This window comes from Echiichthys vipera (genome assembly GCF_963691815.1).
Source record: "Echiichthys vipera genome assembly, chromosome: 5".
Lineage (NCBI taxonomy): Eukaryota > Metazoa > Chordata > Actinopteri > Perciformes > Trachinidae > Echiichthys > Echiichthys vipera.
Window position 1 is genome coordinate 9284936 of NC_139830.1, and position 19840 is coordinate 9304775.

A 19840-nucleotide genomic window follows, 5' to 3' on the forward strand; every position below is an offset into this window, starting at 1 on the left:
AAGTAATTACAATCAGTGGTCAGACAAGGTCTTGTGTTTCCAGAACAAAGCTCACATACCTCTAGTAAGTCTACTTTTTGTGTTTGCTTTACACTACTATGACTGCTTAGAGGCTGACGACCTTGAATACCATATTTCATTAAAGCACTCTCTCTTTTTATCCCTCATAACATAAATTAAAACAGATTTGATTATTTACTGCTCTGTATTATGTGAGAGGGTGAAAATCCATTCCATGGCTCACGGTGCCTTGATGACCTTTGGACCCCTGAAATTTGAACTGTTGAAATGATGCAGCCTAGGGTGATTTAATTAACCATTTGTGGCTTCTCATACTTCAGTTTCTGATGTCCATGGAATCTCACTTCTTCTGGCCGCATAGCTGATGATAAAGCGAGTGCCTTCAAGGCCTGCCCACTGTTGCCATTTGTAAATTTTAGAAGTCATCATCGGAGGCAATCCGTCTTGATTATGCCTTGGCAAATCTCATGCTCCACTAATGCACAGTATGAGAGAGGGCATAAATACAATGTCTTCCTGCAGTACTGATGTTTATCTTCCCTGCTTCATGAATTTGCATCCCAACAGAAAGATCTTACTAATAATGGCAGCCATTCGCTGCATAGATAGACTGGGTGTATTATCAGTCTGCATATAATAGTGTTTGTTTTAGTGGACAGGCAGAGAAAAGGATTTGAACATTCTGAAGAGAATGACAGGTTGATAGTAATACATGCCTCCTCTAATGGTCTTTATGAAATATTAATTTTTGGTAACTATTTTGATAACATTTCCAGCTTACATTTTTATATTAATAAAGTAGCGAAACTTAAGGCGTTGGAACTGTGGTGAAAGTAGGTTTGAAAATTTAAAAAATCCAGTATTTGACAGGAAAATAATTCCCATTATTACAGTGAATACTAATTTTTAAATATTGGAGACTTCATGTGAGTGAACAGTTATTTATTGACACGTGCACAGTAGAGAAGATAAATGAGAAAAGTCTTTGGCGATTAGACCCCATTGTTACGTCATCATATTTTAAAGGGGTTAGAGAAGCAATGAGAAGTGTAGGATACCCCTCGATGGACTCTAGACACTGGTGGTAATGTTGATTAATGAAGAGGATGCTGAGAACTTGGTGGATGGGAAGAGGAGCGGGCTTCATGTGAGTTGAGACCTGAGTGGTGGGATTGATGAACTGGAGGTGAATGGGATGGTGGAGGGAATCAACGATTTGCACTGAAACGACAGCTGCCAGCAACAGAGAAAACAAGCTTAAATGTTGACAGCAAAAATGTTATTGGATGAATTTTTCTTTCTGAAAGTTGACCTTTTTTGGGGGTCTCATGTTATTTCATCTTTTCAGAACACACTTATTCCTTTCTTTGTAACTACGTGTGTGTGTGTGTGTGTGTGTGTGTGTGTGTGTGTGTGTGTGTGTGTGTGTGTGTGTGTGTGTGTGTGTGTGTGTGTGTGTGTGTGTGTGTGTGTGTGTGTGTGTGTGTGTGTGTGTGTTTGTGTGTGTGTGTGTGGACTGCACTGACTCTGTGTCATGCTTTTCTTCATGTATGTATTTTGTACCTAACTATATGTAAGGTTTTGGTTTTAATGAGTTAAAAATGCCAAAAATCAAGAAAATGGCACTCTAATTGCCTTATTAAACGCTTACAGGCAGTACATCAATCACAGCTAATCAGAATTATTGGGTGGACCCATTGCTTCTGAATTTATGTTGCGGACAAATTAGATTTTGAAACATAGCTGATCGAAGCGTGACTTTAGGTGGCAATGTCTGGTAATTAGTTGGCTGTTGCCAAGTTTCTGTCATACTGTTTGTAGTGTATTGTTTTAATCTCTCAGAAATTGGGCCTCCTGTTTCAGATTTGTCAAAAATGCATTTTGAGACATTTTACAGAAGACACCGTCTTATCGCCCGTCGGAAACTGACTTTCCCCAGTATGGATGGAAGTCCTATAACCACAGGCAAGATAGAAGTCATTCTATTGTGGTGGCCATAGTTTGAAGAATCTCACAGCGGCAAGCTTCACTGACAGTGTCAAATGAATAATAATGCTGCCGATTATTAAAGTGCACAAATCATGGCCATTAAACCTAGGTGAGAAAGAGAGAATGCATGCTGGAGCTTATGATTAACCAGTCTCTGGTGAAGAAGAACAAAAATATGTATCACTGCTTCAGAGTACTAAGTACTGTAGGAGGTCTGAGGGATGGATATATAGATAGTTGATGTTTAGAGTTATCCATATTCCTGAGGATTTTTGTTTATGTTAACCTACAGGCAAAATACACACTGATGGAGTTCTTTTATGAATGATATAAGTAATAATTTGCAAAAAAAAAAAAGTCTGCTCATGCGTTTGGGATATGTACTTTTTTGATCCTGTGGGGTTCATCTCTTTTTTGGGGTTTGAACAACTGATCCAGTAAGTTGCCCATGCAGGGTGAGTGGATGATATTTTTCATTTGACTTAGGTCCTGGTGGTCATTGAAATATGATCCAAGAAAACCATGATTTATCCTCTAAATGTAGGCCTTTATGAAAGTTGAAAGCGTCACCTATGGCGACGCTACCAGTGGTTTAGAGGGACATGGAAATAAACTTCTTCCCGTCACTTCCCTCCACCTGTTTCTCTCTCCAGTACTTATACTTAAACACCACGGAAAACTACCAAAAGCAGTATCCTAAAAGGTAAATGTGGCCATTGGCTACCAAACTACAATACATATAAATAACTCACCCACTCCTTCGTATTCTGAAGCCCTCCTGTGCTTCTACATTGCTGGTATAAAATGCACAGGCCAGAGGGGTAATAGTTTTTGATAATGATCCTGGGCTAAGCTTTGGTGCTGTGTGGCCACATGCCGCACAGACAGCATGCTGATTATTTCTGTGAAGTGGCCTGGATGCGTGTCTGTAACGGTAATTTCCAGACCTGATTGGCAAAGAGCGATGAAATTGGGGGCAGTTAGCACTGAGGGGAAAATAGGGCTGGAGTGTCTGGAAATGCAGCAGCCGTCCAATGGTAAACAAATTATCTGAAGTGAAATGACAACATTAAGGATGCAGAGTGCAGATCCACATTATGGCTCCATGCACAGTCTTTAGATACCTGCTTTTTTCCACCTATTGAAACAACTGGGCAGTGCTTATCAAGGATCTCTGGCCTCACCTTTCTAAATACATTCAATCAAACCCAGGATAAATCAGAATCTATGATTTGATGCACACAAATAAACAGAGTAAGGGGTAATGCATAAAGGTTTGCAAGGAGTTTCAACACTGTAATTTACTTACTTGAATTATAATAGAAATGTAGAAAACATGTCTCATATTTTCCATGCTGTTGACAGTGGATAATTATAGACGCGCTTTTTCTCTGTAAAAACCTTAGCTTGGTTGACACATTTAATTTTTGGCAATTATGCACAGACAGAGGTTGTCTGTTATGTCAGGAGTGTGTGCATTATAAAGCAGACAAATGTAGTATTTGTCATATGTTATGTTATGTTCTTGACCTTGAATACAATGATCACTGTTTAAATGTTGTTGCTCCTCATATCGTAACTGGACATTATGCTTATGCTATGCTACAGTAACATGCTGACAGTCATTGTTGAGTGTGTGATTACATTGTCAAAATCTGCAATATGTCTTTAAGGAAAGGTGCATTTTGTAAAATGGGTGGATTAGCCTTACAGAGCAAATAACAACGCTCCATTTAGTAAATCCAACATGCTGAAGCAATTTCTCCATTATTGGCACTAATCTTCCCACACATACAAAACTAAATAGTGCCATTTTTTTAAATTTGAAGTTTATTCTATTCACAGTTCAGGTTGGCTGTTGCTGTCTGTGATAACTTGCTGTTGTCTCTAGCAAACAACAAAAATGTGTCCGCTTCTGCTCTGTGTGCCCACAGATTACAAAACCTAACCTCTGAAGTCAAGGCCTATTTGTCATACAGCAAACAGCTGAGAACAATCACCTTCCTCCCCTCATATTTTATTACTGTCAGTGATAAAGGGTAAAGCAAGGTAGCCTACTTTTTTCTTAATTGGGCATTTCTTTAAATGAAGAAGTAAGGGGACAGGGGCTGCCTTCACTCTGTTTCTTGTCCTGTCTGGCAGATAATAATGAAGAGGTAGATTGGGGATGGCCACTTTTTTTCCAACACTGTGATGCCCAGTGAAGGATAAATGTGGCAGATGTGACAGAGATTTATTGGATGCAGAGGGGATGGATGAGCGAATGTAGCCACCTTGATGTAAGCCCCAGCCTCCTAAAACACATCACCTCATTCCTTTACTGCTGTGCCCCTATGAAGACTCAGCCAGGCTTTAAATTGAATGAAGGAAGTCACTTTTTAACTGCTTGAGTGACAAGTACAAGCTGGTGTCACTTAAGCCTTTGATTCTTTCTATTACCGGTGGTGTTTTAATAGCCCTTCTAGGACATCACTCTTGGAATGGCAACAGTACAAACTGTTAGGGAAATGTGCCTAAAGGATACTTTTTCTCATACAGGGTTAGGGTGGTACAAAGTTTCAAGTCCCAATTGAAGACGAGCATGTGTGACTTGACTTGCCTAAAGGTCCTAAACTTTTGATTTTGAGCATTAAACATGTTCTTAACTGGCAGCTCCCTCTCTTAAGAATGGTCATTTGATGTGCTCCATCTGAATTCTGATGGTTATTGTTATTGAAAACTTCTACATGTTCTGCTATGTATGATGTAGCATCCTTGGTCTTTAGTCTTTAGCCATTTAGTATTGCACTTCCATAATGTCAGGGGCTAATTGTTAGTCTCCAGTATGGTATAATGCAACTTACTTGTGTCATATCTTAGACTGACTTCTTGTGTCTTTCAAACCCCATACCTCCAACTTAAAAACACAGGCTTTCTGTTAAGAAGGCTTTAAAGCTCAAACCGAGATAACCCACAATGCATTATCAGGGTTATTTTTTAGACTTTGGAAAGCTCCCTTCAGAGCCACAGAAGACATTAGACAACTGTTACAGGCTGAGTAGTACTCCCTGATGACGAGTAAACTGATATCGGTGTGTAAATTCAGCACAGGGCCCATTTAAGTCATGCTACTCAAGCTCAAGTGAAGCTACAAGTAATGGCTCACATGAAATGTGTGATTCAGTTGAGTGCAGTTAATTAATATTTTTGAGGGGGCTGTTTGAGAAGTCAGACATTTGTTTACAACAGTTTCAGTGCAAAGTATGACACGCAGTTAGCATGAATTTCTACTGCAAATTATGTGCTAAAATGTGCCTCTTATCTAATGTATATAACACCTAAGAATGTTCAATCTGATACCGAGCTGCTCGGTGTGGAGAGAATGTGAAGCAGCATGACAGGTAGCCGGAAAAATAATCTCCAATTTATTTTTTTTCTCTTGATAACACATGATTTAAAAGGGAGACATTAGTGAGGATAGAGGTGGGTTGTATGCATGTGTGCTGCCAACTGAGACTTCCCTCCAATGTCAAATCAATTTCAGCACAGGCTGATCTGTTTGATAAGGGGGTAACCCTACCCCTAACCCATGAATGAGCAGATACAAGATTCCCTGGCATTTACATTGTTTTTCCAGAACATGCCAAAATATCTTGAGTAGCTGTCTATGTGTTAGTGTGATTCATCTGCGTGCTGACTGTGTAGCAGAGTACAGATGAGATAAGCTCCTCACTTGGGTACACAGTCAGGACTGAACAAAGCTGTCTAGGTTTGAAGGGCAATACATATGGTGAGATAAAGTCTCACCTAGCCAGCATTACCCACAATATACATCCATACTTATGAAGGGCCTGGTTAGCCAGTGAGAAGCTGTTAAGTCTCAAGATGATGAAAAGCCTATTATATGCTTTGAGGTACAGCACATAATTGTTTTTTCCTGATGTTGGTTAAGTAATAGATATATATTAAAATGAGGCAGGATTGTGTATTTCTGTCTTTGTTTGTGTGTAGTGTGTAGGTGTTACAGTGCACACAAAAAAGAGAGCACATGAATCAATATGAAAACTTCTGCTTACATCTCTAACAAGCTATCCATCACATGGAATTCAGATCAAGGCTGAAATATGATTTGTGGAGGTTCTAATGGCATTTTCCAACTGAATTAAAATCAGTTTCTTGTATGACAACGAGCTGTGCTCTGATGTGGTTTGAAATTGTAGAACAAAGCTAATCAATTTCCTTGTCTGCAATAGATAAGTAATTTCCTTTGAATATAAAACTTAGCATATGTAGAACTGCAACGTGATACAAAGATGTTGTGAGATGAAAACACATTTCCACACTCTCCGCTGTCTTTGCTTTGCATATTATTGTAATGCACCACATGTTATTCTTCTATCAGCTTTTTATTTGCCTATGATTGAGTAAAAAAAAAAAATCTGTGTGAGCCCGTTTCAGCGTAATGGCAGTACATGCTCTGGTTTGTATGTGTGCCTATGCTTTTGTTGCTGCACATATCAAGGAGTCAGAACAAGTTGTTCAAGGAAAAAGGCAGACATTCTGATCCAAGCAATAGAACTTAGAAGCTTAAAAATGAGAAATAGCTGCAAACAAAACTGTCTCAGTAGAGTGCACAAGAGAAAGTGACACTTTTAAACCTTTGCTGCAGTTCGTACTCTCAAATCAGACTGTGCATGTCAGTCTGTATGCGTGTGTGTAGGCTTTAGTTGATAGGCAGCCTGCCAGTGATTCTAACTACACATCAGTAGCACTCTGTACCCTCCACTCTGATCCACAACACCCCCCCCCACACACACACACACACACACACACACACCCCAACCATACTCCTCCCGATTTACACACCCTCTGCCTCTAATGGAGTTCACGGCACACCGCTTTCCGCCTGAACACGCAGCAGAGAAGTGCAGCTAATAGCAGCTACACAGTTGGAATACATGGGTGTGAGCTCAAGTTAATGTATGCCACTAGAGCAGTGTTGGCAGACAAGATCGTGTTATCTGCTGTGGTGTATAAGACCCGAGCCCATCTGTACAGTGACATCCTTTATAAATGAACCAAACTGAGCTGTGATGGCTGTCTCTTAGTCTGTGCCGTAGTCCTGGTGCTGCACTGACACCTCTGAAGCATGTACAGTATCTTGTCTCTGTATCATGAATAGTAAAAGAATTGTGCCACGTTTGTATATCACCCTTTATGGTTCTTCAACATGAGTTTGACAAGAGGTTTGAGTGAAATCGGTGGAAATGGGCATATGGTGCACTTCCCTTTATTTCCCTTTCATTCAGCACTTGAAACGTTGAAGGCAGGTGTTTGTAAAGCTACACTTATTCCTCTCTTTGATCTTGAATATTCTATACCCTCTTCCTATGATTATATTAAAATGATGTAATGTTTTAAATGGGTCAGACTCTAAACTTTTTCCTTCTTCTTTTGTTCCAAAGGGGGAGAGGCCATGTTTTCCCAGCAGCCACAAGACCTGGTCGTAGTGGCAGGCCAGCCTGTGACATTACCATGCACTATCCCTGGTTACCATGGCGTTGTCCTATGGATCAAAGATGGACTGGCGCTGGGAGTTGGCAGAGACCTTGCTGGTAAGTTACAGCATTTATCCCCTTGAACGTGTCTCCCTGCATTTTTCCACCAACCTCAGTTTCCTCTATTAGTTACACTCTCTAATATAACTGTCATATTCAAATGGCTGCTTTTTGTCATCTAAAGCCCCCAAATGTCAGCAGCCTACCCTCTGCCAAATACATCACTCCACAGAAGTGTTACATTAAAAGTGTTATCTGAAACATCAATAATTTGATCACTCAATATGACCAAACAGAATCAAAAATTAATTTATGTCTCTGTGTTAGATGTACTGTATACCCAAATCCTGTATACTTTACGTTTGGCAGACAAGTACAAAATGAAATGTGAAATCAATAGTGGCACTGGTCTTTCTCTAGTGCTTCAGGCTGCTAAATGCCTTTTGAAGAGTAGCTGGCATCCTCTAATTACACTGCACCTCATGTATAATTGCCTTAATTGTTTAATTTGGAGTAAAAGTGACTACTGCACTGTCATTTAGTAGCCTGTTGTTCCAGCAGTCAGGGCTTTATGTATATTCATGACCTTGATGAATTTCAAGGAAGCACATCACTCCTCTAAATAAACATTTACAACCTTTGAAGCACTGAGATACTGAATGAGAAAATCCATAAAAGCGTAGTATGCATGCATCATTTACTGAAATGATGATTGAATTCTTCCAAAACAGAGATCCATTTAAATCTGTGCACAGCACACTATACAAAGTGGGATGCATAACTCTATAAGGGCACACTCTTTTTTTAGAGCTTTCTAATTTGCATCAAACACCACCCCAGTGTGACCACTGAGGAACCTAGAGTAATTGCACTACAAGGCACAGAAAAATCCAGCTGCAGCCATTTTTAAAACCCAAGTCAATTTTCGTCAGGTACGATTAAATCAGTATCTCAAGTGAGATTGGGGGTCTTCTACCCTCTGACCTTTAACAAACGAAGGCTTTCCCTCTCGCCGATATGGTCTGTAATTAAACCTCAGTGGCTTACAGAGCCCCAGTAAAGCCATCCTATTCCTTTCTTGGGTTCTTATCAGGCCCAGGGGAGACCGAGAGGTTGCAGTAAACAATGGTCCTGCAGTCTTTGAGTCTCCTTTGAAGGAAGAAGAGGCAAACAGGGAGAGTACTTATGATTGATAGATATAGAAAAAGAGAGAAAGAGGAAGTAAGAGAGTGCGCAATTTTATTTCGGGTCAAAGTGAGGTAGAAAGGTAGAGTGTGGTTTATCCTCTTCTATATGTATTGATTTAACAAGGCAAGGCAATCGAGATGTAATCTCATTTCAACAATGACCAAAGACAGAGGAAGGATCAGAGCAGAGAAAACAGAGAAAATGTTGAATCTGTGAAGAGATGGTTAATGGACAAGATGCGGTAATCTTGACCTCTTACACAACTTTTGTCTTCTTCTTCCCTAGCTAAATAATCAGGGCCAAGATGTAGAGTTGGAGGGATCTTCCTTGCTTAAACCTTTTAAAAAAAGCGGTGTTATAGATGTGGAGGTATAGCTTCCGAAGAAGATAGATCACTAAAATCAACGGTATGATATGGACAGGGGGCTGAGTGCCCTTCTCTTGAGACGGATGACACTTTTTCTAAATAAAGAGCTCCACAGCTGTCTTTTTTTTTATCACACTGCCTACTTAAACACAGAATGCATGTAGCAGTAAAAGAGTGATGGTACATCTACTGCAAGATGTACACTATGAAAGGAAAGTGGCAGCTGTATACATAAAAAGCGCAACAAATCAAATGTTGCATGGAGCATTTCAATAATATACCGTAGATCTGCTCAGCTATTCATAGAAAGAAGCTACGTCGGCAACGGTGTTCTTCGCCTGGGACCTGTTTCCATTCACAGGAGCAGTGATTAAAACCGAGAGAACTCTTTCTCCATTCAGTGCAAGAAATCAAGGCACAAAACCAAAATGATTCCTATCTGTCCCTGAATTTCCTATTCATTCTCTTTTGTGTCACACGTCTCCACTCTAATTAAAGAAAAGCAAAGTGCCCCACAAGCGCTCAGAACATACCAATCGATGTCATGAATATGCATGACAGAGAATGCATCTGCTACGCATGATGATGGTGACAACAAACAAAGCAGCTATACATGAATTCTCCTGCGCACACAGTAAAGACGGAGAAGGAAGACTTTGTATTCATTATCCCATGCCCTAGGGATATAGTAGGTGAATCCCTTGGATTTATCTGCATTTTTGAATAATTTCGTCTGAAAATGTGGTCTGATATTCTTCAAATTCACAATGACGGACACGCTGCTTTTGCCGGAAATAGTGACAAAAAACAGGTCATGTTTTGATGTATTTATTTTATTTTGCTTGCTTGAACATGTATAGAGAGGTTGGAAAAAGAACGTGAACCCTTGGTTTAAGTAACTAGTTCAACCCTATTTTATAGCAGTTACCTCATTCAAACATTTCCTGCGTTTGCTGATCACATCTCCACATCGGCCAGGAGCTATTTTAGACAATTTGCCTGTACAAAACTGTTTAATTGTATTTATATTTTATGAAAGTATTGATTCTGCATGGTTCTCTTCTGTTTATGTCACATAATTTCAATTTATTTGAGAACAAGATTGACCACAACTATTCTGAAACATTACTTTTCTAATGTCTAATGTCTAAGCCAATTTGTAGTTAATGTTTCACTGTGTTTATGGGGTATTTTCATGTTAAATCTCACAACTTCCATTCAGCCTCAGCTTACTGACAGGTACAATGAAACTTGAACTTGTAAATGTGTTTGGGTACTTTGTTTTCTCAATCAGTTATGGTTGTTCAGGCCCAAGGGAAGCAAAACGACTACAGATCATAGTGATCCCTACTTCATGCTTGACTTTAAGGATTATGTTAAGGCTATTGGTCAGTTTTATTACTCTGAATAAAGTGTAAGAAAATATAGTCTTTTGTTTCAAGTTTTTCGTAACATAATAGAACATTCAGGTTGCCAATTTTGAGATATACAATGTCATCAATTTATTTTTAAGGGATAGCTGTGCTTTCCTCCATGGCACCTTTCCATGAGCACCATTGTCACCCTATATTTTTCTTTTATTGCTGAGGCATAAATGTCTCAGTGACTTCGAGTTATTTAGAAAGGTCTTTTACTGTAACCCCAGGGTTCTCTTCCACCTTTTTTTAAATCTTTCTTTTCTTGCTATCTTGCCATCTTGCTTTATCTAAAGTCCTCTGAGAGCATGTGATGGATGCTTCACATCAGCTTGGCACAACTACGCAATAAATACACTTTTAACTTATTAATGGGAAAATCTGACTAATAGTAGCTTTTTAGAGATTATTTTAGAAACAAACTCACATACTATTTTCTATTTCAATAATGTTGAGATTATTAAATAAATATACTAATTCAGAAAATGACTATTCAATTGGTATAGAGACTGATTCAAATCAGACCACATTTTATGGATAAATTGTGCGTAAATGTAGGTTATTCCAAAGGGTTTGCTTTCTTTTTCTTAGCACTGGAGGCAAATAAGCCCATGAGAAGAGAAGCTGACAGTTTGCAGACCTTCAGCTGCAAGCATGTGTCACTCTTTCCTCTCATGGGAGCAAACTGAACACCAGTCACCTGTTCACAGCTGCAGCTGCAGCTAACCTGTTTCCATCCCCTGGTGGTTGCACCATGTGAAAACTGTTCTAGGTGAATGCTGTAAATCATTAGGCCACGCCTCAAGTGCCTGTATACTGCGCACACACATGCACGTGCACCATTGATCCAGCCTTAAGACAAATCCATTCCCTTCTGATGGATTCATTACTCCTTAATGAGCCTATTTTACATTGTTTGCTTTGGGTAACACATTGTGTCTTTGAAATTCGCTGAGCTCCAAGATCAATGGCTCTTTAGGTACACATCACATGTGCAGAGGTGATCAGTCTTCATGTGTGCCAGCATCATTTTAGTCATTGCAAAAGTGTGTGATCAAGGTTATAAGGTGACAAAACACATTACAGTATGTTTCCGTTGTATGAAAATGAGATTATAATATTGTTTTCATTGCTATTCACCACAAATGCAAATTACTTTTCCCTTTAGATCCAGCTAATACACAGATATGAAACTGGAGCAGAGCCATATCCTCACACAGCAAAATTATTCTTAGTTTGCCAGAGGCATAGATGAGGTAATTGGCCAGATCAGCTGTTTGTGTAACAGAAGTTGACAAGGCTTATACCTTGCAAAAATTAAAACAAGAAAAACAAAAGTGAATATGAAGGGTTTTTTTCTTGAGTAGGTACAATGGCCACTTGCTATGTGGACCAGAGTCAACTCAAGGCCACATCATTTAAATCTTTCAATAATCGTTACCCTCTTGATCTTCAATGGCATTATTGCTTCGGAACTCATCAATGAACATAAAATTGAAGCAAAATGATTCTCTGGGTGACCTTGTGCACATAATTGTGTGTCCTCTATTTTTGGCATTATTCTGAGCATGAAAAAGCCAAAAGCTTTTTCCAGTCAATGGTTATTAATGCTATTAATGGAGGCTTTTAGTAGTGCCCAGGTCTCTATTAACCCTGTTACATTTACAACCTATGTTACTGAAGCCCTGCTATCACTCAATGTAGGATACCGTAGCAAGTACTGTGAAATTCAAAGAAAGGAGATTTTTTATCACCGGTGTGACCCGTTCTTTAGTCAATGGTTCTCAGTGTCTGATAGCAACACACAAGGCACCGTTTTGCATCTGTATGAAAGATGCAAAACGGTGAGAAATGGTGAGATTAGATAGTATTAAGAATACCACAGTCCACAGGGAACAAACAGTGTGTGGTTAGTCTGTGTAGGTAACCGGCCATGGTGGGTAAATGGGTCAAACATACATAAGACTTTTACTCAGGAGACCACTGTTAGTGTCCCGGGTGGGATCAAAACTCAATGTAAACTTACTTACCTTACCTACCCAACTAATCCATTTGTACCTTAGCCACAATCTTTTCTTGAATCGACCCAAGTAGTTTTTTGTTGCCTCAACACAACCATAACCTGCGCATAGAAAAAAATAAGACCAACAGGGCACCCGCCGCGTTAAAAATGTGACACCAAGGTGTCTGACCAAGTGTTGTGAGTGAGAAGCGGGGGTTTATACAGATGTGCTGGACTAGTTTCCACTGGTGCAGCGTTCATGTTTGCTGATGTTTTTGTTAGCTTGCACTCATTTTGCCTTCCTCTGTTTATCTTCTCCCCAGCTTTAATGTTTATGTTTAGGTGTTCTTTTGCCCTTTTTCCTCCCACTGTATAGACCCTTAAGATTAAAGGCTACACGTAGGAGGATAAAATGCAGAGAGTGGCTTAATCAGCTGTAACTCACCCCACCAGCATAAAATGAGGCCCACTTCATGCTCTATTAAAGGCAACTGGATTCAATGAAGCAACAGTCAGTAATTGGACTTTGAGTACATGATGGTTTTTTTTTGCAGTAGACACATTTGAGGACTTTACAGCTATTAAAAGACTGCCCAGTCTGTTATGTTTCTTTTGGGCGCTAAAACGTATAAGCAGCCTGTAAAACCTTTACTATAGAGTGAAAGACTGCAGTGTTTGGGGAGCTCTGAAGTGAACATGAGTCATTGGCTAGCTGTTACTGGGAAATCAATATTTTTCTCCCCAACATTTGTTGGCAGTGACCCAACAGTTGGATGGGTACTGACAGACTTTCTGGAAAGGAAATGACAAGTGTGAAGTTTTCTTTTACAAAGCACACAGTTGATCCTTTGTGAAAAATCTAGCCTTGGTCTGCTGAAAAGACTACAATCCTATCCACTAGTTTCATCATTGATCAATTACTTAAGGACTGGAGGAAAAATGCAATTCTTCACAAATTCGTTACAGTTTTTGGAGTACATTTTTTATGAACAGACATTCTCATTTCATTCCACATACTGTATCACCAATAATTAGAAAGATGGAATGAGAGAAACAGCAAGAGATCTTCAGAGACTAGCAATTCTAAAAGCATGAGAAATGCCCCATAAAACTCTCCAGTCTAACACATTCTTCTTCCTGCTTATTTGCCCCGGTGGAGGAATGCACTCCACAACACACTCTCAATGCATATTTCGATAATAGTTAGGGGGATATCTTTAAAATCATCTTGCTTGACTTGTGTAAAATGTCCAGGTCTCTTGGATATTACTCTGCTTTCTTGGATTATTAAACTATAAATCTTTTCACAGAGCAATGCTAAGACAACTCAAACTCTAGCTGTGCCCGTTTACGGCTGCAGTAAAACATCATTCTGCAGAATGCAGCAACTTCCACAACAACTCATTGACATTGCCAGGAGTGCTATAAAAGATGTATTACTATTCATGTTTTAATTTTGTATGGGAATGCATTGAGAGTAAATTAGCAAATGAACAATACAAAATTATATTCAGCTATAAAGTAATCTATAAAGTTCACCAGCTCACTCTGTATTTTCTGGGTATGCAGCTCAATTACAGTTAATCTGCATAAGCCAATATTGTATATTTAAAAAAAAGAATATTTGATTAAACAATACATGTTAACATAATGCTTAATGTATATATATTTAACTTATATGTGTTTTTGTTGTTGCTATAAGTGTGCAGAGATTTACTGCCAAATGAGCAGTATTATTTTGAAGGTGTTTAAAATGAACAAATGTGTTTGCACTGCAGGCTATCCTCGCTACACAGTAACTGGCGACCACGGTTCAGGGGAGCATCATTTGCGAATTCAGCGTGTTGAGCTGATGGATGATGCTGTGTTTGAGTGCCAGGCTGTCCAAGCTGCCATGAGGTCCCGTCCTGCCCGTCTCACTGTGCTGGGTGAGTCCGAATTCAACACACACACAGTTTAAACAATACCACTGCACTAGAGCCAGGTGCAAAGCATCTCATGGAAAAGGCTTCACTGACATCACAGGTTTCTCTCTCTCCCATACGTTTTTAAGTGTTACATGCTAGTTTAAAGTGTTTCTAAGGGGTTTAAGGGGTTTGTTGACAAAATGAACATCACAGAATATCCAGATGTTATGAAGAAAAACATGATAATGGCTCTTCCCCAATCTGCAATCCAAATCTACACTCTTAAGCCTAAGAACTGGGCAGAAGTACTAGCAGAGCTCAAGGGGCCCTAACGGAAGAGGTACTTCACAACAATAAAAGTACACAAGCACAAGAGTCCTTGATCCCTTTCTAATTACACAATATGAATAAAGGTACATGCTCAAACACAGGTGTTCACATGCAGTCTTACTGGAGACAGAGGAAATCAGGAGCACAAAATATATATTTTATAGTAAAACCATCAGGAAGGAACTAATGCTAATGTTTCCCATTTGGCATACAAAGTCAATATGTCTAAACCTTTACAGAACCTTACATTTCGACTTTAATTCCACTACTCAACATGCAGTCTCCATTTTCATTATTACTACAAGCTTTAGAGGTTACTGGTTCTTAATTACTCCATTGGGTTATCATTCAGTGTAGCCATTTCTGTCTTATTCAGTAGCATCAGTGAAATCACTGGCTAACATTTCTTTCTTGGGTGCGTGAAGCCTTCTGCTGCTTCCTGCCTTGTGTCGCCTCTCACAACCTCCCTCATTGGAGGATTTCTGTTAAGATAGCTAAAGTCAATGACAATGAGCAAAAGAGAACAAGGGAGAATGAATAACAAGAAGAAAGAGTAGAAAGAGAGAGGAGAGAGGCGTCTGCCATGCAGTATCCTCGCCACGAGCGACTGATCCGCCTTATTGATCCAGCCTAATGAAAAGTGAAACTAACGATTTGTAGGGGAGAAGGCAGCAGGAGTAAAAAGAGAAAGGGGAAGACAAATTGCGGCATAATGTTTCTCTGGCTGCCAAGCCCCCCGCAAATGGATATGAGTGAATAATTATGGATACTTCTACAGAGAGCTGAAAATGCTAATGCACTTTCCTCCCTTCAACGACTGTCTTTTCTCCACTCGTTCAAATCTGTCAAAGTTTAGCTGCTCTGACAGAGCTTTTCACAGGAACTTTGCCATTCGATCATGGTGTCAAGGACAGAAGTGAAACCAGAAGAATTCAGTATTTGCATCTGTGCTTTTCAGCAAAGCCATTGTCATTGTATTTGATTAATACTGCTGTATACAACTAACTTATACTCAGGACATTATTGTTTTTTTATCAATTATAACTAAACATCACATTTAGATATATATAGATTTTTTTCAGCCTTGTTTAATCCTGTTGAACTGAACCCTGAAACATTTACTTTCATTTACCTTTGGGCAGTTTATTTAAGTTGGTATGGACGCCAGACCTGAACTCTGGTGCTGACAAAACAACCACTCTGTAGTCAACCTCGAAAGGGTGGTCTGTCAAATGAATTCAGGGGTGGTTCATTTCTGGTGTGAATATAATTCAAACCATTACAGGAACTGTAAAATGTTGTGTTTCAGGAGCTAGGAGACACATTATCTCCGTCTGCTCTGTCATTTTGGACAATGACATTACTTCATATAGCCTGTTCTTTATTTTGCAAGGAAATACGAAAGAGAGAAATAGGTATTTGGTACAATTGGTACCGTATGCCCAACTGCACACCGCTACTTCCAACGTCTCCAAGTCTGCTGAAATGCGCTTCAGATCAAGATCCACATGAACATACACTGACCTTGAAATTGCAAGGGGTTTGTTATCTTTTTACCTGCCAACTGTATGGCCAATATGTGAACATCATTTCCAACCACATGGCTTTTCTTAAAAATGTCTTGACCGTTTGATCAGTATAATATATAGCCATGAAATTGAAAATCATTTAGATATGTTTTCTGTATTCCAACTCAAAATCTTTCCAGCACTACTCTCTTCAACTCTCACTTGTTCATACCATTGAATTATGGCAACAAGTAACCTCTCTCAAGATTTCAGAATTAGACTTCTCCTTGAGTAAGACTTGATTAAACATTAGACATTTAAAATAACAGTCTGAAAAACAAGCACTTTTAATGGTTGTACAACGATGGTGCGATATTGCCCCAAAGGATTATATTGCAGCTGCAGGCTTCAATACTCAACCAATTAAAAAAATCCTTGTCCCCATTCATCACTGAGACACGAAAACTTAGGAAAAAAAGGTCCATTTTGAAGAATATACAGAAGTTCTGTTGTATTTACAGCCATTTTTTCTTGCCTTCGTAGTATCTTCTGGTGTTTTCTTATACATTGCAACTCCCCTTTAATTTCATTCATGTAGGAGTGAACGCAGATGCAAATAATTCTTCTCTTTGCTGTAATCCCCTTCACATTGTGTTTTCCTGATTTGGCAAACCCGACACCGGCTACTCAAAGTGATTAAAACAAAGAAACAGATGATTTGCAACTGCTTGACTTGGACCGCAAGCTAGTACAGCAGCAGAAGGTGCAGTAGTTTGCCGTGCTGTATTTAAATAACCAATCAGCAATGAGAAAGGAAAAACCTTTATTACCAATTTGGCTGATTGAGGGCGTAAGAGTTTATCATTCCTCCATGTAAGCCCAAATAGAAGGTGTTTGTTTAATCCCCTGCAGAGCTAGCTGACTCCGGAATACACTGGCAGAGAGAACTGCAGGCTGACACACACAGGGTAATGTAGGAAATATATGCAAGGCCTGTGTCACTGCAAACTCCAAGCTGTCAATTACTTGCCAGTGGTGACAAAGTGTGTCTATCGACTTGGAAGACAGCTATGGCCCCACACACCTATGCGCACACCCACACCCACATACATAATATGCAGGATATACACAATATGCTTACACACACACACACACACACACACACACACACATACATACACACACACAAACACACACCCACACACACACACACCGGTGCAGACACACTCATGCAGCCTCCCTTCTTCAACCTGACAGCAGAATAAATCTAAAACTCTGCCCTCCATCTTTCATAACTCAATATCAGCCCAAACTCCTCCATGTGCCATATCAGAGGAACTTCTCTCCTCTTGACTTTGATAGGCCCGGAAGTAACATAAATATTTACCAACACATAGAGGAAGAACTTTATCACTGCAGGAAAATTGACACTCACCTTCAGTGTTCCTCCATCAAAGACAGCAGTGACCTATGACCTGCCCATTTAGAAGAAAATGTGTACTGGGCCTCTGTTTTACTTTCATTCATTTCAGCCAATTCAGGTGCAAAAGTGTCGTAATTAGAGAGGCAAACATTGAAAACATCAACATCCAAAAAACAATAATGAAGTCCCTTAATTAAAAAGCTCTGAGAGCAAAATGGATGTTGAACTTAACCCTTCCGAGCATTTGCATGGCTTACCCTCAAATGTCAAAGGAGAATCAAGGTCTTGTGAATTAATCATGAAGGAAGGGAACGGAGGATTTCAGGTCCAAAAAAGACCCCTGAGGCTAATTATATCCCTTGCAGCAAGTTGGCACTCCTCCAGACCTTTGCTCTAATCTTTCTACCTAAGGTTGGGGACCACTGGAACAAAGGAAAAGGAGATCACTTTTGTTTGATTAAGGTCTTTAGCTGAAAAACTTCTTTGAGCTGTCTTCTTTTTTCTGCAAACCACAGATACGTTGATATGAGATGTATATGGCACCCTTTAGCATCTGTATGTGACGCACTGGGCTTTCAACCAACTAATTTCAAAGTAAACCCATCTGCGCCAATATAAGGTGATCAGTGCTTCAGATGTGCTGAAGAAGTGTCAAGCTCTGTATTGGTAGAAGGTGGGTCAAACAAACGAACCCAGGACTTTGACTCACTACCTAGTGGGTTCTGACAAAGCAGCATGTGACAAGTAGGGAGAATGGGTTGCAGCTGTCCAGAAACATTGAGATTCATCGTATCTGTTCTTTCCAGAAATGTACATTGCCAACATTTTATTCTGTTGACTCTTTGTGTTCCACAAAGAAAAATGTCACAATGAAATATGGTGCCATTTCTTGATTCATTCCTCAAAAACTGCTTCCATCTAAAATGTTTTTGTTTCTGCCTCTATCAGCCATTCTCCCACATTCTCTTTTATCTTTTGTATGACTCAATGAATTGCTCCTAGTTAGTGCAGAGCCATGGATTTCTTTGATTATTGAACACTAATTTTTAACTAATTTAAAAGACTGTGTTAAAAGGATACCCAATTACTGCAGAGATGCTTTATACATCCATGTAATCTCAGTTAATTGAAGTTTTAAAATTGCTCATCAGGTATTTACTTTACCAGAGATTAGGTCCAAAGATAGCCGAGTGGCCGCGATGACTCCTCATCATCACACTCATTCTCAAGTCATTAATTAGAATTGAAGGGCTGTCACTGTAGTTTTCATGCAGGTGTTCCCATGTAAACTCATTGACAGTGTTTTCAACTTTCTAACCTTTGCTAATTACAAAACTGAAGGAAAAGAAAACAAGAAATCAACAAAGGTTGTGATTAAGTGTTGTTTTTCAGTGTACTGTGGTAAGGGCAAGCAGGGTGAAAAGCTTGGTTATCTTTCAGATGCATATTTCATAAACATTGCAGAATTATTTACCTCTCTGTTCCAGCTTTGCCCAGCGTAAGGTCATGAAGATCATATTACAGACCACGCTACTGAGATCACAGAGAAGCTGGGAAATGCTTTAAGAGGTTAACCTTACTTGAGACAAATATCATATAATATATTTGTATCATATCGTATAATATAATCTTTTTTAGTTCCTTTCAAACTAGCGTGACATGGTTGGCACATTACCTGGTTTAATATGATACCAATAGCTTTAAAACTTTGCCTGCTCCAGCCTCTGTAAGACAGTAATGTCTGCTGAGGACACATGCCCCCTCTGTGGAGTTTGAGAGGTTAACAAAGTAAATGTATTTTTTTAAATGTCAATCAGTAAACATGCCAAGGGTTTTTCAATTATGTCTAAAGACATTCTAAATGGGTGTTTAATTCCACTATGTAAAGGGTTAAATATTACAATACTTATAATGTTCATGGTACATAGGCACACTCATAAATCCAAAAGAAAATATGTGTAGTAAAATAATTTCCATTTCTTCTTCATGTATGGTGCTGCTGTTGGATGACAGGTTTGCCAGCATGCTATTTTGTTAGCTGTACATTGGAACCAATATCTGGTTCATTCCATTATTACAACGAGATGTATGTGCAGTTGTTGCAGAGGGTGAAACTTCAAAGACCCTCCCCAAAATCTTTTAAAATAACTTTT

At 39.3% G+C, this 19840-nt stretch overlaps 1 protein-coding gene across 1 annotated transcript in view; it reads left to right on the forward strand.

The window, feature by feature from the left end:
- The window catches only part of kirrel3b (kirre like nephrin family adhesion molecule 3b), a gene marked incomplete at its 3' end in the record, with an annotated part of 158172 nt that overhangs the window by 86583 nt on the left and 51749 nt on the right, over window positions 1–19840 (forward strand). The window contains exons 2-3 of the mRNA XM_083914086.1: window positions 7455–7604; window positions 14298–14447. Coding sequence (XP_083770212.1) covers window positions 7455–7604; window positions 14298–14447 — 300 coding nt within the window. The remainder of the gene's footprint in view (window positions 1–7454; window positions 7605–14297; window positions 14448–19840) is intronic.